This window comes from Anser brachyrhynchus, assembly GCF_964034855.1.
Source record: "Anser brachyrhynchus genome assembly, chromosome: 5".
In the NCBI taxonomy this organism is placed as follows: Eukaryota; Metazoa; Chordata; class Aves; order Anseriformes; family Anatidae; genus Anser; species Anser brachyrhynchus.
In genome coordinates, this window is record NC_137699.1 from 64,777,141 (window position 1) to 64,792,859 (window position 15,719).

Genomic DNA, 15,719 nt, shown 5'->3' on the forward strand with positions numbered 1-15,719 from the left:
TTATGCTGACTGCTGTGGAGTAGGAAGTTTGTGTTGCTGTGTATCAGCAGAGTCAGAATGAGGAAGACTTGGAAAGCTCTCCTAATGCGCCTGGTGGTTTGGGTTGAATTTCCAAGCCTGCTTTTTCAGTCTGCAGTGTTGTATGATTTTAAACAAGCTTCAGAGCAGCATCCTTGCTTAGCAGTACATACCCAAGCTAAGCGCAGGTCCCTCTGTCTTTGCTGATTTGCAGTGAAGCTCCAGTGGCTTAAGTGGATTTATAGTTTACTGAAACCTCAAACCTGCAAACATTTATACACCTTCTCAATTTAACACAGATGAATAATCCCATGACGCCTGGTGTTAGAGTTCCTCATAACAATGAATATAAATTGCACCCCTATAAAGAAGGCTGTAGCTGACACAGTATGCAGACAGCTGCATTCTCCCTAGAGAAGAGAGATTTGCTCGTTTTCTCAGATAAATCAATTGCCTTTGCTGGAAGAGTAAACTCAGCAGGAACTGTTCATGTGCATAAAATTAAGCTTTTGCACATTTTTCTGCATGGGGCCTTATTCTGTTCGGAGATGAAAATTGAACCTTGAAGTTTTGATGTGTTTGGTTCCTAAATGTCTGATGATGGGACTTTCCCATCCCATCCTAACCTGGCAGGTAGGATCACTGGAATGCTGAGTCTTACAGACCTGTTTCACAACAGAGAGGGTCCCCGTAGTCCTGTCTGGGGTTCTTGGTGGGTTTTTGTTGATGTTGCTTTTTCTTTAGAAGCTTTTAGAACTTGTCCTCAAGACAACAGAGATCTTAGTGAACAGGCTAGGAGATGTCCTCAGGAGATGATACAGTCACCTGTCCTGCTTGTATAGGTTCAGACAGACCTAACCCTTCCTCCCAGACATTTCTCTAAATGATAATTATAATTCAGTGCTGAGGACTTGATGCTCATTCTGAGCAATTCATTCACTTTCCTTTTTTTAGAAAGATTTTCTAAAATCTTTCTACTCTAAATCACCTTTCCTCTCATTTTAGCCATTATTTGCTTTCCCATCCCTACCGAAAACTCAGAAAAATGTAAGAGAGGTCACTTGGAGGCCACGTTTTTCCTTTTGAAAGGTTGTCTCCCACTTTTCCTTAATGGCCCTAGCCAAAATAACCAACTTCTTACTTTTTTTCCCCATACTTCATATTTTATGGAAATGCTGTTTGTTCTTCCTAGCTTTTTAGAAATCCTAGCAGGGTAAGAAGAGACAATGTCTCTAAGAGCTATTACATACATCTGAATATGTGAGGAGAATCTAAACAATAAGACTTGAATATAATTTCAAGTAACACTAAGACAAATTGATGACTGATTCTTTATTTCTTATTGGGTTCACTTGAAAGAAAACACTCAACACTAGAGAATGATGTAAAAACAAATGTACATCTATTTCTGGTACTGTTAATGAGCATCATCCTACAACATGTCCATTCTAATTGACAAGTGCTTTGACAAACACACCTTTAATAGTTTCCGTCACTAAATTTCTGCTCGTTTGCTGTGTTGGCAGGAGAGTTCCACTGTGGCTTTGAGGACGGTAACATTTGCCTTTTCACTCAAGACGATACAGACAACTTTGACTGGACAAAGCAAAGCACTGCCACCAGAGACACAAAATATACCCCCAACACTGGGCCAAATGCAGATCGGACTGGCTCCAAGGAAGGTAAGCTCCAGAGGTGCGCCTGGTCCCAAAAGCTATGGCCGTTTTCCTAATCATACCGAGAATGCTCATACTTCAAGGACTTCTAAAATAAACTGCCAGTGCTGAGGCATGTGACTGTTCCCTAAGCAGAATTCACTAACAATGCCATTAAGCATCTTGTATTGTTTCTATTGTGCCATTTTCAAAGCGACTGCTTTCATGTTACAGTCTGGTGGGGAAATATTCTAGCACATCTTGAAATTTTCTTCTGTTTTATGTCCTTTAAATTCTAACTTGGACTCTCACAATGAGATTTTTTGCTCCATTTTTACTTTGGGTGTTGCTAATCATGTAATTTTCAATCTGCTACCCCTGTTAACAGAAGTGTGCCATCTTGACTGTAGTATATATTTTCATTTCAAAAGTCGGACATACTGTGCTGAATTTATCAAGTACTGCAATAACTCATGCTATTTCATCGTATGGCCCCTGCCCCTCTATTACCAACGGGGAAAAATCATACTGCTTTGTATTTGCTTGGTTGGATTAAGTAAAAACTCTCTCTGTTGTTGGCACAGACCAGATCAGAATAAATTAATATTGCCTCCTTGTGAGCTTTTGAACTGGAATTGACATGGGCATGTTCAAATGTTCATTGAAAGATTTCCATCAAAACTTTTTTACCTTATTTTGGGTGTCCTCCTTTCTCACTGTTTATGAGAACAAACTGCAACCTTGAGACTGAAGTCTGAACCCCATCATAAAGATTTTTTTCTTTTCTTGTGCATATACAATCTTGTATTGATTTTAAGTTGTTTATGAGAACTGACCTGCTAGCCCTGATTTTACTCTTTGTAGAAAACAACTTTGAAGCAGCTGTGGAAAACACATGGGCTTAATGCAGAACAAACATGGCCTGGAAACCATGGTGATGTCAGATGAATGTGAAAAATTAATCAAGATACCTGATAGTCCCGGTGTCTTCCTGCGTGTGTATGTGTTAGATTTTTAAGACTGCAACTTAACAATTTTCATTTGGACTTCCCCCAGGTTTCTACATGTACATCGAAACATCGCGCCCCAGGCTGGAAGGAGAAAAGGCCAGACTTGTCAGTCCCGTTTTCAGTGTTGCTCCAAAGAATCCTTACGGAGCTACGAACACAGCCTACTGTTTTAGCTTCTACTACCACATGTATGGACAGCACATAGGTAGGAGAAAGCCAATGGCCTTGTCTTTTCACTTTGGGAGAAATAGCAGCAGCAAAGTCCAGCTGTGTTAAAGGAAAACACAGGAGGACTACCGAAACCAGCTGCAACCAAGGCTGGCAGGAGAGGCTCCTGATAGCATCCTTATGGCCACAAAATGTTTTCCCACTAATCAGCATGCTAGCAGGAGCCCCGCTTAGGTTGACAAGAGCACGTCATGTACGCGTGGGGTGTTGAGCAGGGGAAATGTAAAGTGTGAAAAAATGGAGGTGATTCTTGCAAATCCTTTGCCTGGTTTTGAGTGTTTTGCCTGGTTACAGTGTTTTGACCCACTCCTTGCTAGATTTGGGGTGAAGCAGTTAGCAGCAGCCCTTTTGTGTGGGCAGCTGTAGCAGCACAGCCTGTGCCATGCGACAGGACGTGGCTCCGTCAGGGAAGTCCTGAGCAATTCGCTCAAAAGCTGGGGGAGTCTATCTTTGCAATAGGTATCTTTAGGTCTGTTTTTAGTCCTAGCTCTTTTAACACAGACATTTAATTACTTCACATAGTGTAAAAATAAAAGGTGTGGGAAAATATTAAACTATAAGCCAGAGCCAATTTTTCTAAATCCTCTAAATCCCTGTGGAGTTCTCGGTGCTTTACCAGTATGTTGAGAGGCTTTCCTGCGCCAATCTGACCTGACTTGATGTATTTTTATATATATTTTCAAGGGCAAGCACATCCTCATAGTGCATTCTGGTAGTCGCTTGGGGAAACCTTCGCCTGCCTGCAGGCAGGGTTCAGGTTATAAATAGAGCAGACACATTCACATAGTTTTGTTGGGTGTCTCTGCACCGCTGAGCGCTTGCACACAGCCCCCTGTGTAAGTTCTTCTCACTCTGCATTGCAATAGGAACTTGCCTGTGTGTTTGAAGGAACTGATGGAGCCGTGTCATGCTAAGTGAAAAAAAATATATAAAATGATCTGCTTCTGGTACAGGACAGTGAAGAGCAAAATTATGAACATCAGGGGTCAAAGATTTTTTCTGGAATACTTCTAAGTTCAGAAAAAGTATAAGAAAAACAGTCACTGACGCTGACACCTGCCCTCAGACAGTGACCTCTGCTGCAATTTTCTTCTTTTTCCTTAGCTACCTTTTCTGTAAGTGTATGACCTTAGCTTTTTTGCTGAAATTGCCCTTTTCTGTGTAATTACTTGAATTGATATTTATAATGTCATCTGACGAAGGAGCTGACCTACAGGTGAAGATGGTGGCAATGATGGTTAGTGATCAGTTACAAAGGACTTGTTCATGGAGATGTGGACACCTACTTGTCAAAAACCAGAATTGCTCAATATCACTTGTATTCTTTAACATCAAAAAATATAGACTATCATTTTAGCTAATGTTCAAAGTGATCTATTTTGAACAGCTTTGTACAAAACAAAGAAAAACAGTAAATTAATAGCATCAGCCACACGTTTAAATGCAGGCACATACAGGCTCACTAAATTCAACATTATAATTCCTCATAATGACCAAAAGTTATGAAGCACATGAAAATGCAAAATGCATCCAAGAAATAATTTATGAAATCAGCAAATATATATCATTCGATTCCCCAGATATGAACTCTATCACCTAAATTTTTATGAGGATAGTAAAAAACTGAAGAGAAAAGAAAAACCTCATGAGTGACGATATTCTTAGACATCAGTGATTTAAGCACATGGATATTTTAGGACTTGTCACATTGATGAGGTAACTGCTTGAATGAGTTTTTGAAGGTTTGTGGTCTTAGAAATTACTTTGGGTTAGGGAAAGGGTCATTATAGCACAATGATTTGCCCAGGCGAATCAAACTTAATCAGTGTTTCAGATGATGTATATTTGATAACCTTCATTTAGAAGATACATTTTCCATAGCAGCACATTGTTTAGTTTCTCTTTTAATATTTCTGCTGTTGAAAGTTATGTAGCTAAAGGTTTCTTTTTATTCTGGTGAAAGTTTGGCCTGTGGTTGATTCTGATCATATTTTGAACAGCTACTTTAAAGCTGAAAATTCATTTAAATGGCTTACTCTTCTGCACTCACCTTCAGTCTTCTTGTGCTCACCTTCTGACTGTGGAAATAATCTCTGCCCACAAATCTTTTGTGACCCCAAATATTTTGAATATACTGTATAACTCCATGTATTTCTACTCTAAATTCTCTTACTATTCTTCTGCATCATGCTGTCAAAAGAGGCTAAAATTTATTCCAAATGAACACGTCCAAAAGAACTTGACAAAGTTAGTGCTGCAATGAGGTCAAATAAATGAATAACCTCCAGCGGTTGCTTCCAACTGACATTGCACTATGCATCTGTTAAATATGTTTTCCATATCTGTGAGTCCAGATTAATTTCCAAGTGTCCAGAGGACCTGGGGTCTTGGTGGGCACCAAGCTGACCATTCATAATATATATATATACACACACACACACATATATATATATATATAAATATTTACTAACATATATTTATATGTATGTATGTTTACTATGAAAGTGGTCAAACCGGGCACAGATTGCCCAGCGAGGTTACTGATGATGATATCCTTGGTGATATCCAAAATTGGATTGGACACATTCCTGGGCATCTTGCTATAACTGATCAAGCAGGGGCTTGGAGGGGAGGGACGCTCTCCTCAGGCGCCTTCAACCTCAAAGTTCCTGTGATTCTATGTGAAAAATTTAATTGATAATGTTTTTTTCAGAGGAGCGCCATTTTATTAAGGATTAATCCCTCATGGATCATTCTAAATGTGACTACTAAAGCAGAGTGCCTTACCACGACCTTCGGTGCTGTTCTGGAGTTTGTAACCAACATACAGCAGGTTCTTCGCATCCCCATTTGGGAATGAGCCCTGCCAGAGGGGGCAGCTATGGGCTGCAATACGCGCTGCCAGCTCATTCATTTCTTCACAAGAGCAGGATAGGAGCTGCCAACTGAGACCTCATATATGATCTCTGTGCTGAAGTGTCTCTCTTTTGAATAACCTTGAGCTGCTGATTCTTGACCTGACTTCACTCAAAATTGGAATGTCTTGCAGGGGAATTTGGCTTAAATAAATTCTAGCCTATTCCTCCCTTGTACCTATGGACCAGCTGTTCAGAGAAGATACGAGGCCATTAACCTTTGTTTTTTCATCCATAGTGCTGAAGCATTGTTCAACAGACTTTGGTGCTGCAAGTCAGCATTTCCACTGGGTTGCTTTATTATCCCTTGTTAACAATATCTGTAAGGTTTCAAAGCAGTACTAGGGTTATTATTCCCACGTCTCAGGGGTAAAGTGCTTTGTTTCCAAAGCAGTGTCTGCTCATCAAAATGTTTCTGCATTTCCAGAAGGGATTTGAAGGATCCCAAATAAAATGGAGAAGCAGCCTGGAATGACTCTCTGTTGCGGGTGCAGACTGATTTTGGAGATTTAGGGGAAAAGATGCTTCATCCTCTGTTCTTAAAGGAGTGACCCCAGTGCCATCAATTTGAGAATATGGCTGTTGTATGACATTGAAAAAAAACAGCCTACCAGTTTAGCCGGCTCAGCTTCTCTGCCTGCTGTTCAGGTCTTCGGTGTCTCTGGAGAAGAGGCTGAAAACTTCTGTAGCAATCAGGAGAGGTACTTGGGAGGCTTTGCAGGAGCAGAGCACAGATCTGAGATTAGCACTGATGCTATAGCACAGCTCTGACGAGATAAACAGGGACCTACATCCCATGCCATGGTGGTTAAATTCAGAACGATAAAGTGTTTCTTTACCTGAAATAGATGTTTCTTGCTCACAAGTCAGACTTTAATTCCTGACAGATCTCACACAGCTAGCTCTGAGGGTGCTGACTGCCAAGGAAAGTGCTTGTGCTTTCCTGCACATGCTTCAAAAGGAGCAGATAGATTACTTCAAGCATAAAAAATAATAGAAAATCCCAATACTTGATTTACAGAAGAAAAAAAAAGCCATTGTTGGGGAACAAGAAAATGAAGTCACTGTTCTTGCTGTGTCTCTATGTTGAGACAGAAAGAGGTTGTAGCTCCATTAGAGTTGTCACTATCTTTTTTAAGCAATCTGTATTTCTGATTTTTCCATCTATGCCCCAAAATGGAGCATTCCTAATTGACACTCCTAGAACAGTCATTTTTCTTACCATTAGAGAGCCATCACAAAATGAGAGGCGAAGCCAAACGCGCTGTCAGAGCCCCCTGGGAACACCGTCTGTACCGTACCAATGAGCGCTCAAACTGCCGCCGCTGTGCTGCGGCCGGTGATGTCTCCGGGGCACCCTGCCCTCCCTTGGCAGGGCGCTGTCAGAAAATAAACTTCAGGCCTTGATTCACAGCTGCTATTCCTGCCTGCTGTGGCAGGCCCCTACTCACGAGTCCCTTCCTGACGCCTTTGTCTGGGATGGTTGTGTCGCTGCAGGTGAACTCCTACTAGGCACACCTCCGTGTGAGCCGCACAGCCAACCCATCCTCCTCCACAGCATCACTTTTGCAAAGGCATATAACTTCTCTGAAGCCTTACTGGCAGAAAATGATGCATTTCAAGGGAGGGCATTTGGTGCAGGTGTCACTAGTTGAGCTTTCAGCTGCATTTTGGGCAGGTGCAGGCATTTATCTGCCCACGAGGGACAGGCATGTGCCTACAAGCTAGCCCACATGCTGGGCAGTGGCTGAGTGAGGCTGGAGCAGGAATGGTTATTTCATGTTTTAAGTAAGACTGCTATCACCCTGCTATTAATTTCAAGAAATTATGTGCCACGGAGAGACTGAGTGTGCTGTGAACAATCTTAAATCTCTGTGAGCTCAGCAGTGATGGAATTACATGCTTTTCATGCCTAAATTACTTAGTTATTCCACACAGGCCTGCAGCATGCGCTGTATCAGCCTGCACAAATGGGTGAAATAATTACCAGCTATTCATCCCTTGTTTGATACTGGCATTGTTTTTTGTCTTTATGAAAAATAACTTTAAATATACTGCTATTTTGTAACTTCAGGTAATCTTGTCTAAGACTGCTTTTTCTCGTACCTTGGACCCAGCACTGTTGTTGAAGATACTTGGGGAGAAGCAAATGGGAAAGAAGGGAGAGCTGTGTTGGCTGAAAGGCTCAGACCTCACCCAAGAGCTGCTGTTTCAGAGGGGCTGAGGAGCTGCCTGCTGTAAGCAGCACAGCCCAGCCCTGCCACGTTATTGCTGGGTGGGCTGCAGGGCACCAGGAGAGGATCCTGAGCGTTTCCTTCCTGCAGACCCCGTCAGGTAGAGGCGTTTTTGATGTACCCAGTAGCATGCGTACAGGCAGAGACAGACCATCCCTGTTCCAAGCCGTGTCTCCTTTGTGCTGCTTCTTCACCCTTCCCTGCACTTGAAAACCGAGTGCTGCAGGAGGGCGATGCGGTGCCGCCCGGCCGCTCTGGCCAGCACCACTTCCCCACCTCGCTCAAAAAAGATGTATGGCCTCAGTCTGGGCACCCTGGTGAAATAGCCGTGATGAGAATATTTGCTGCTCCATTACCCGTTTAGCCTTATGTTCTTCAAGGCACTGAGCTCTGCTATTGCTAGAAATAAGAACTTTTTATTAGCAAGAGCTGAGTCACTGTGCAGCTGCCTCAGATCTGAGAAGTCTCATTGCAAATGTAATTTGTATCAGCTTCCCAGCTGCCAGTCCTAACACCCTAAAAAATGTGGTCCTGCGTGAACTTGGCTGAACATTCTTAAATGGAAGCAAACGTGGTGATTTACATCATACAGACACCGCTGCCCCACACACCTGCAAACAGAGTGGGGAGCAAGAGGGAACGAAATCTCCAAACCATGAGTGACTGAGCCCTGCTCGGTCACATCGGTGCTGGTGCACCAAGGCAGTCTGGTGTGTGTTCACGGTCCAAGGCCAAGAAGGGAGCCAGGGAGATGGGCACTGTGCAGGAAAGTGCTGAATGCAGGCAGCCTGCTCCCTCTTGCAGACAATGCCTGTGCTGGAGCCAGTAACTTAACGGTCAGCAGTGGGGAAAGACCCAGTGCTATGGTTTGTGTCTTTTTTCCAAGGTGAGGGACAGTTTTCCTGAGGTTATTTGAACTCAGAGGATTGTCTTGGATTGTCTTGCCCTTCAAAAATGGCGTAGTGTCCTTCATAATGGCAAAAAGGGCATAACATCTATTTCTGAGATAGATTTTCCAGGATCAATGGCACTCTATTATTTAAACCATGTACAAACAAGAAGTTGGGCAGTCTTTATAAGCAAGAACTTCTATTTTCTTTTCCTTTTCTTTTTTTTTTTTTTTTTTTTTTTTAATAAGGAAACTGCATTGCTTATTTATCTTTGGGTAAGGAGGCTATAAATGCACTAAAGCGCAGAAAACTCCATTTTGCCCACTCACCCCGGGAAGCCCCGCATCCTTCCCAAGCTGCTGGGAGCAAGAGGCACAGCTCTGCCTGCTAGGAGCCTCGGCTGGTTTCTGTGCCATCCTCTGCTGAGAGCTCAGTTGATCAACGCACGGTTTTCCTGAGTTTAAAAGTTTTCAAATACGAGCCAAGACCCCTTCCACACCCACTGCCATCCACTGCAGAGGTCTGTCCCAGGCTGCATGCTGCGGAAGGGCAGAGCCCCCCAGCACCCCTCTTTCTCCAGCCCAGCGTCTTGCTCCACCGCAGCCTGGCCAGCTCGGGTTCCTGCCTAACCACTCAAGTTCTTGCCCTCTCTTCCAGGAAGCCTGAACGTTTACCTGCGGTTGAAAGGACAGACCACGATAGAGAACCCATTGTGGTCTTCAAGTGGAAATAAGGGCCAGCATTGGAACCAAGCCCGCGTTAACATAAACCCCCCGACTTCGTTTCAGGTAAGGAACTGGCCTGTGCTTTGCTTCGTGGTGCACCAAGACCTCACACCAAAACTGGAGTATTTGGTTTGCTGTGGAGGGGGACATCACAAATGGGGCAGGCGTACGGTGACCCTTGCCTTCTGAGACAGGATTTCACAGCATCATTTCAGCTCTGAAAGCTGCTTTATGGACAGATAATTGCCTTCCTTGCTGCAAATAGGTGAGCACCACAGAGCTTAATAATGCACACTTCAATGGCAGAGCAGCAGCTATTTCCTAGGAGAGGAAATGCCGTTCGGTTTTTAGACAATGCTGTTAGCTGATGATACATGTATATATATATTTATTTATTTTAGATTAGCAACCGGAATATGAAATTTCTTCCTGCGAAAAAAATATTTAGGGTCTATGGTAATGTCTGTGTTAGAAGTCTCTTGGTATACTCATGTTCTCCACGAAAAAAGGAATGCTCCAGGCCTCTGCTGAGAGGGGCCGAAGCAGCAGTGCTGCCTGTACAGGGCAGCGCTGTGGCAGAGCTGCTCGCTTCATTCACTGCACGTTATGACAGGTTTCAGACGTCTCTGTTTGGGTTTGACAGTGAGATGCTGACAGACTGTTACAGGCAGCTCTCATTCACGAGCTGTTTGTAACTGGCACAGACCCAGAAGCAGGCTGCCACCAGCAGGCCCGCCTGTGTTTGGGACGTGGGTTGTGCACCACGATGCCTGGCTGCCCGGGTGCTCTGTCCCCTCTCTGGAGCACCCAGGTCCCCCCAGGGAAATGATGGCTTTGGGGAAAAGCAGACATTGCATGAGATTCAAAACTGCTATCTGAAACCTGCGGGTTGGGGTTCAGTGTAGGGGCAGCTGCTGCTCCTGACCCTTTGTTTTTATTTCCGTGCGCGAGAGGCAATGAGAGAAACGATTTGGCACAGGTGATGACAGAAGAATTGCATGGGAGGAAATTAGAGGAAAATTATTGGAGAGGGATATGCAAAGTGTAGCATGATGTGACGCTGGAGTTGAACAGTGATGGAACTGGGCAAGAAAAGCACAGAGGAGAGGATGAGTGCTGAAGAGCATGGCAGGGAGCTGCTCCGAGGGGGTAAAGGCAGGGCAAGTCCAAGCAGAACGAACAGTGAGGGAGAGAAAAATGATTTAGTATCTGAACATAATATCTGCAGTGGTGAGGGGAGAGAAGAGAGGGTCGGGGAAGCTGAAATGAAGTGTTTGCAGGTGTGTCCGTGGGGGATTCGTGAGACTTGAGAGGGGCTCTGGCAGCAGTAAGGGACGGGTGGGGGTGTCAGCGCTGGGCAGAGGGATGCCAAGGGTTTGGCACCAGCAATGAGGAGTGGAGGAGGGCAATAGGGTGCCAGCTGGGGGGCAGCTCATCAGCCCGGAGAGGAGGCACAGTTTGGAGGAGAGGCGAGCTGAGGTCTCTGCCAGGCGCAGGGCAGCCTGAGGCCCGAGCCTGCCGCTGGCCCTGGGGATGCGAGCGTCAGCCCTCGCAGGGGCCCTGGCTTTCAGAGAAATAAAGTCACTGGGGTCACTTCTGCTGCTGGCACACCTCCCCTCGTATTTCTTAAAGCCATGTTCACGGGTGCCACTACTGGTACAAAAAAAATGGCAGCTCCTCTTCTTGGCTGTTTTTCACCTTTCACGTTGTTTTTAAAGGCTTTGGCATAAAATAGATGTAAAGCCATGAAGCTCTGCACAAATATAACAAATAAATGTCAGGGTGGTGGGAATCTTAAATTACTTTTTTAACTGCCCTTGCATCACACAAACTTTATTTTCTATTTAGGAGTCTAAATAGGAAAGAATATAAACCTCCCAGTTAAATTTAAGGAGAGTGTATTGAAGTGAATCTTTGCAGTAAAACAGTACACTGACACAGAAATTAAAACTTTTTATTGATTAATTTGTATGGGGAAGTGCTGCCCAGACTTGTTTATACCTCCCCAGTCCTCATGGCAGATAACAAAGCTTCTGTCGTGAAGGGCTGAGAGCATTACAGCGCTTTGAGTCATTAGAAGCTCTGCATAAAAGCTATCTCAGTGCCAGCACCAGCTCAGGAGTTGGTGGAGGAGCCTCCACCGCACTGCCCCCAAGTGCTGCTGCTTCAACAAGGCTCTGCAGGTGTGTGCAGGACTGAGCATCCCTTCTCGTCCCACCCTGGCCGCTCACGTGAGGCCATTGGAAGGGGCCATCTCGCTAGCAATGGTGTGGTGGTGGTTATGATCGTGGTGGTCACCATTGCTGCCAAATTCCAACCTGGACCACTGAAATCTTCAGCCCCGTACAGGCAGTGAACTGGTGCCCAGAGGCAGCCTGTGGCTGTTGGGAGAAGTGACATCTGAGATGTGAACCTAAAGCTACACCCTTGCCATCATGCTGTCTGGATGGGGACATTCATGGGGCTCATCTCCACTTCTTCTTAGGAGATTTGCCAGGAAAGAAAAATCGATCTGAAATCATGTTGAAGAACAAGCTGAATCCCCCAAAGACTCTCGGGATAGTTCTGGGGGCACTGCAGGGATAATTTCCATTTCCCCAATAAGAGAGCAGAGCGGCCGTCGGTTTATTTGTAAGCCCCACCGTTCTTCTGCTAACTGCAGTATTTTTAACAACAGCTTTGTGAAGTCACAGACATGCAGATAATAGGTTTTGTGGGAGACTGATAGGAGATCCTGATCATCTGGCACCTCCTGCAAATAGCTGTGAACTGCGGGCTGGATGGTGCCTCATGCGCTGCCAATATTCATCTGCGGTGATTTGTTCGGAGCGTGTGGCCAAGCTGGCTAATAGCAAGCCATCTTTGAGGCCTATAAAACACACTGCCAACTGCAGATTTTAATTAAATGCTCACCGTTGTATTTGCATAGAATCGTTTTGTCTGGAAACAGTGTTTTTCATTGTCAGGAAAGATTCGACTTGAGACTCAGCTGCAGGTGATAAGCCTTCTGCCAAGGAGCAGGAGGGCAGGCTGTGCTTTGGGGGAGAGGAGGAGGCGCTCTCCTCTCGAGCTGAATACTCCCCCTTGTCAGAGGCAGAGTGGAAAAATTGTGAGATGGGTAATTACTTGAGACATTGTTTTCAGACATCAGGATAAATTATGGAAAAGCTCACTGTTTTCCCAATTACAGTTCCCTGTTGCACTAATATACACCTCATTACAGTAATTAACCTACAGCATTGCACTTCAGTGAAACACTGATGGAGTCACCTGCTCCAAACGCACCGCTTTCACATTTATTTAGTGCTTTCCGTGCAGACCTTGCCGCCTGCCTTAGGACACCCCAGGCAGGCTGTAAATACACGCCTTCATCTCGGCAGCTCTCTGCTGCGGGGTCAGGCACCTGCCGGCTACCCAGGATGGGATGGGTCGTGGCCCAGGCTGAGGGACGTGCTGAAGGGCAGGGAGGAGAGCTGCCGGTGCCATGCGATGTCTCGTGGCATCAGGCTCCATCGCCTCGTGCTGCTGGGCGATGCTCCTGCAGCCGGGCTGGCTCCAGGCAGAGCGGAGCCCCTCTGTGATTTGCAGGGGCATCTTCCTCCACCCCGAGAGTGTACTCATCATTTATAATGAAAGTTATTCATTTCAAACGAGCGGCTCTGCCTGAACTGTATTAATGAGCAAAGAAATGTCAGAAGCTGCCAGAAGAAGGGGCTTGGACCTGTGTCCTGCTGAAATCAACGGACGCAGAGAGAGCCCATCCGAGTGCCCCAGCCACCTCCCTAATGCAGTTAGTTCATTACCAAGTGTAATTTAAGCATTTTGCTCCAGATGGTATTAATATTTTTTGTCAAATTGGCTCCACCCCCAAGAGTTAATTTCTCCATTAGTGCCACAGCAAGCCCTTATAAAACTCATTGAATTTCATGCATATATTGTTGCAGATTAAAGTTTAAAAACTTTTCATCTGAGTTAACCAAACATATTTCAAAGGGCTGAGGGGGCGGGGGGAGGAAGGAAAGGAGAGAGAGTTGTGCAAATGGTGCTGCTTGGGAAATGCATTCCGCACGTAATTCCTTCATCTCTTTAGAATGGCTTTGAAGTTTGCTAGTGAATAAATTCCTTGCTTCACAGAATGGGTCCACTCCTCTGCAGAGCTAATTAAGCAGCAGCATGGCAGGACAGCATCACATCGTGTTTGGGAGAGGAAAGCAGACAACTTTGTTTCTTTAGTACGACAGCAATGTGCAACCAACCTTACAGCAAATATACTGCTCACCTTGCTACAAGGCGTGCGTGCCCGTACAGGCAGCATTTCCCTTCCCAGGTGTGCAGCTGGGGTTTCAGAGTAGGAATATTTGACAGAACATGACTCGTAGTCCCCTTAAAGCACAAGCATCCTTTTGGCAAAAGTCAAAGCCCCGAAGAGGAATGAAATCTCTACCCTGACCCTCCCTAAGACAAAATAATGTCCTACAAAAATGTAAATGCAAGACCATTCCTAGAAGGAATCAATGCTTCTGTGCACAAGTATGAGCCACTGAAAGGAGTAGGAGAGAGGTGGTGTGGCCACTAGCATCGGTTCCTGCCATGGCAGGAGATGTGGGAGGTTAAAATCCACCACAGCTGTCACAGGAGATCTCTGGGACCTTGGGGGTTACGAATCAAAGGCAGTCCCCCAACCCCTGAGGTAAATTGAATCCCTGTTAATGGATGAAGGAAGACCAGAACGACTCCCGAGAGGTTTCTCACCAGTTTTTTGTGGGCCAGGAAGCATCTCCCAAGGGGAAGGGTGCAGGGGAGGCAGCTCCCGTCCTTATGCAGGCAGAGAAGTGCCACCACAGCGTAGGTGGGGGAGCCTGGTGTGGGAAATGGGGGGACTGGCTGGGCCGTTTTTGAGAAGCAGAGGCCTCATTTTACTGTGGAGCTCTCCTGGCCCCTTGGTGTGTTTTCGCACAGTTTGGGGTCAAGGGGGGATGCTCAGTTCTTTGACATGGAGCAGGCGCTGTTCTTCAAACTGTGCCTCTGCCGTTTGCTTCAAGTGGCAGGAGATTCTGAGGAAAGCACCCTGAATCTCTTTAAATCTTTGCATTTAATCCCCTTTTTTTCCTTGCTGGGATTTGCATCCACCAGCAGTGCTGAGGTGCTGAGTGCACATACGTGTCAAAGCCTACCCTTAGTGTTTCCCATTGTTGGTGGCCTGAGTTGTCTGTTGTCTGAGATGTCCTTGGTGCATGAAGTGAGACCCTAATGAGAAGGAGAACCTCCAGAGCATCTCTTCCTCTCGTTTTGGCACAGAGACACCATGGAAGAAGACACCGAAGTATGTCGTGGTGGGAATTGTGAGCTCTGGTGTTTGCTCGCTGTCAGAGGCTGGAGGCAGAAGGCAATTCAAGAGCAGGAGACTCCTGTTTTTTCTTGCAGTCTGCAAATGCCCTATCACAAAACTGAATTTAGAGAACTAAGCATTTTCCTTGAGCTAAGCTCACATCCCGTGTTCACCTCACAAGGATGTGTGAGCTCAGTGGTCATTTTCTGCCCCATACAAAGTGTTTGCATTATTCCAAGCCCCTCGGTGCAGTTTAAAGCTGTGCAAAATGCAGCTATATGTTTTCTGCTTGTCGTGCTATCAGCAGTTTGTTCTTTATAATTTTTTGCAGCTCATATTTGAAGGGATCCGGGGCCCAGGCATTGAAGGTGACATTGCTATCGACGATGTATCAATTGTGGAAGGAGAGTGTATGAAATCCGACCAGCCGGCCAACAGTAAGTGGCTCTTCTACACGCTGGGGAGAGCAAATTGCTTCTTGAGCTGCAAAATTGAGGTATCTCTAAAATGGATGTCCTGCAGGAGAGCAAAATACTGTTGGGTTAAGTTGGAGAGGCTTACATTGAAAAGTTTTCCCTTCCATCTGCACAGCAGAGGAAGGAGCCCCTGGTGCAGGAGGGCCCCAAGTGCCTGGAGCATTTGAGGTGGCGTGGCCATCCAAGGGCTGCGCTTCTGGCAGCTTCGGATGGTTCCAGATGGACAGACAGACAAAGCA

The 15,719-nt window shown here is 45.5% G+C and overlaps 1 protein-coding gene across 4 annotated transcripts in view; it reads left to right on the top strand.

Moving 5' to 3' along the window:
• MDGA2 (MAM domain containing glycosylphosphatidylinositol anchor 2) overlaps positions 1–15,719 on the top strand; it is a 324,296-nt gene that overhangs the window by 307,890 nt on the left and 687 nt on the right. For all 4 annotated transcript variants that reach the window (XM_080592726.1, XM_080592727.1, XM_080592728.1 and 1 more), the window contains 4 exons: positions 1,545–1,700; positions 2,730–2,888; positions 9,608–9,738; positions 15,336–15,441. In XM_080592726.1, the coding sequence (XP_080448852.1) occupies positions 1,545–1,700; positions 2,730–2,888; positions 9,608–9,738; positions 15,336–15,441 (552 nt within the window). The remainder of the gene's footprint in view (positions 1–1,544; positions 1,701–2,729; positions 2,889–9,607; positions 9,739–15,335; positions 15,442–15,719) is intronic.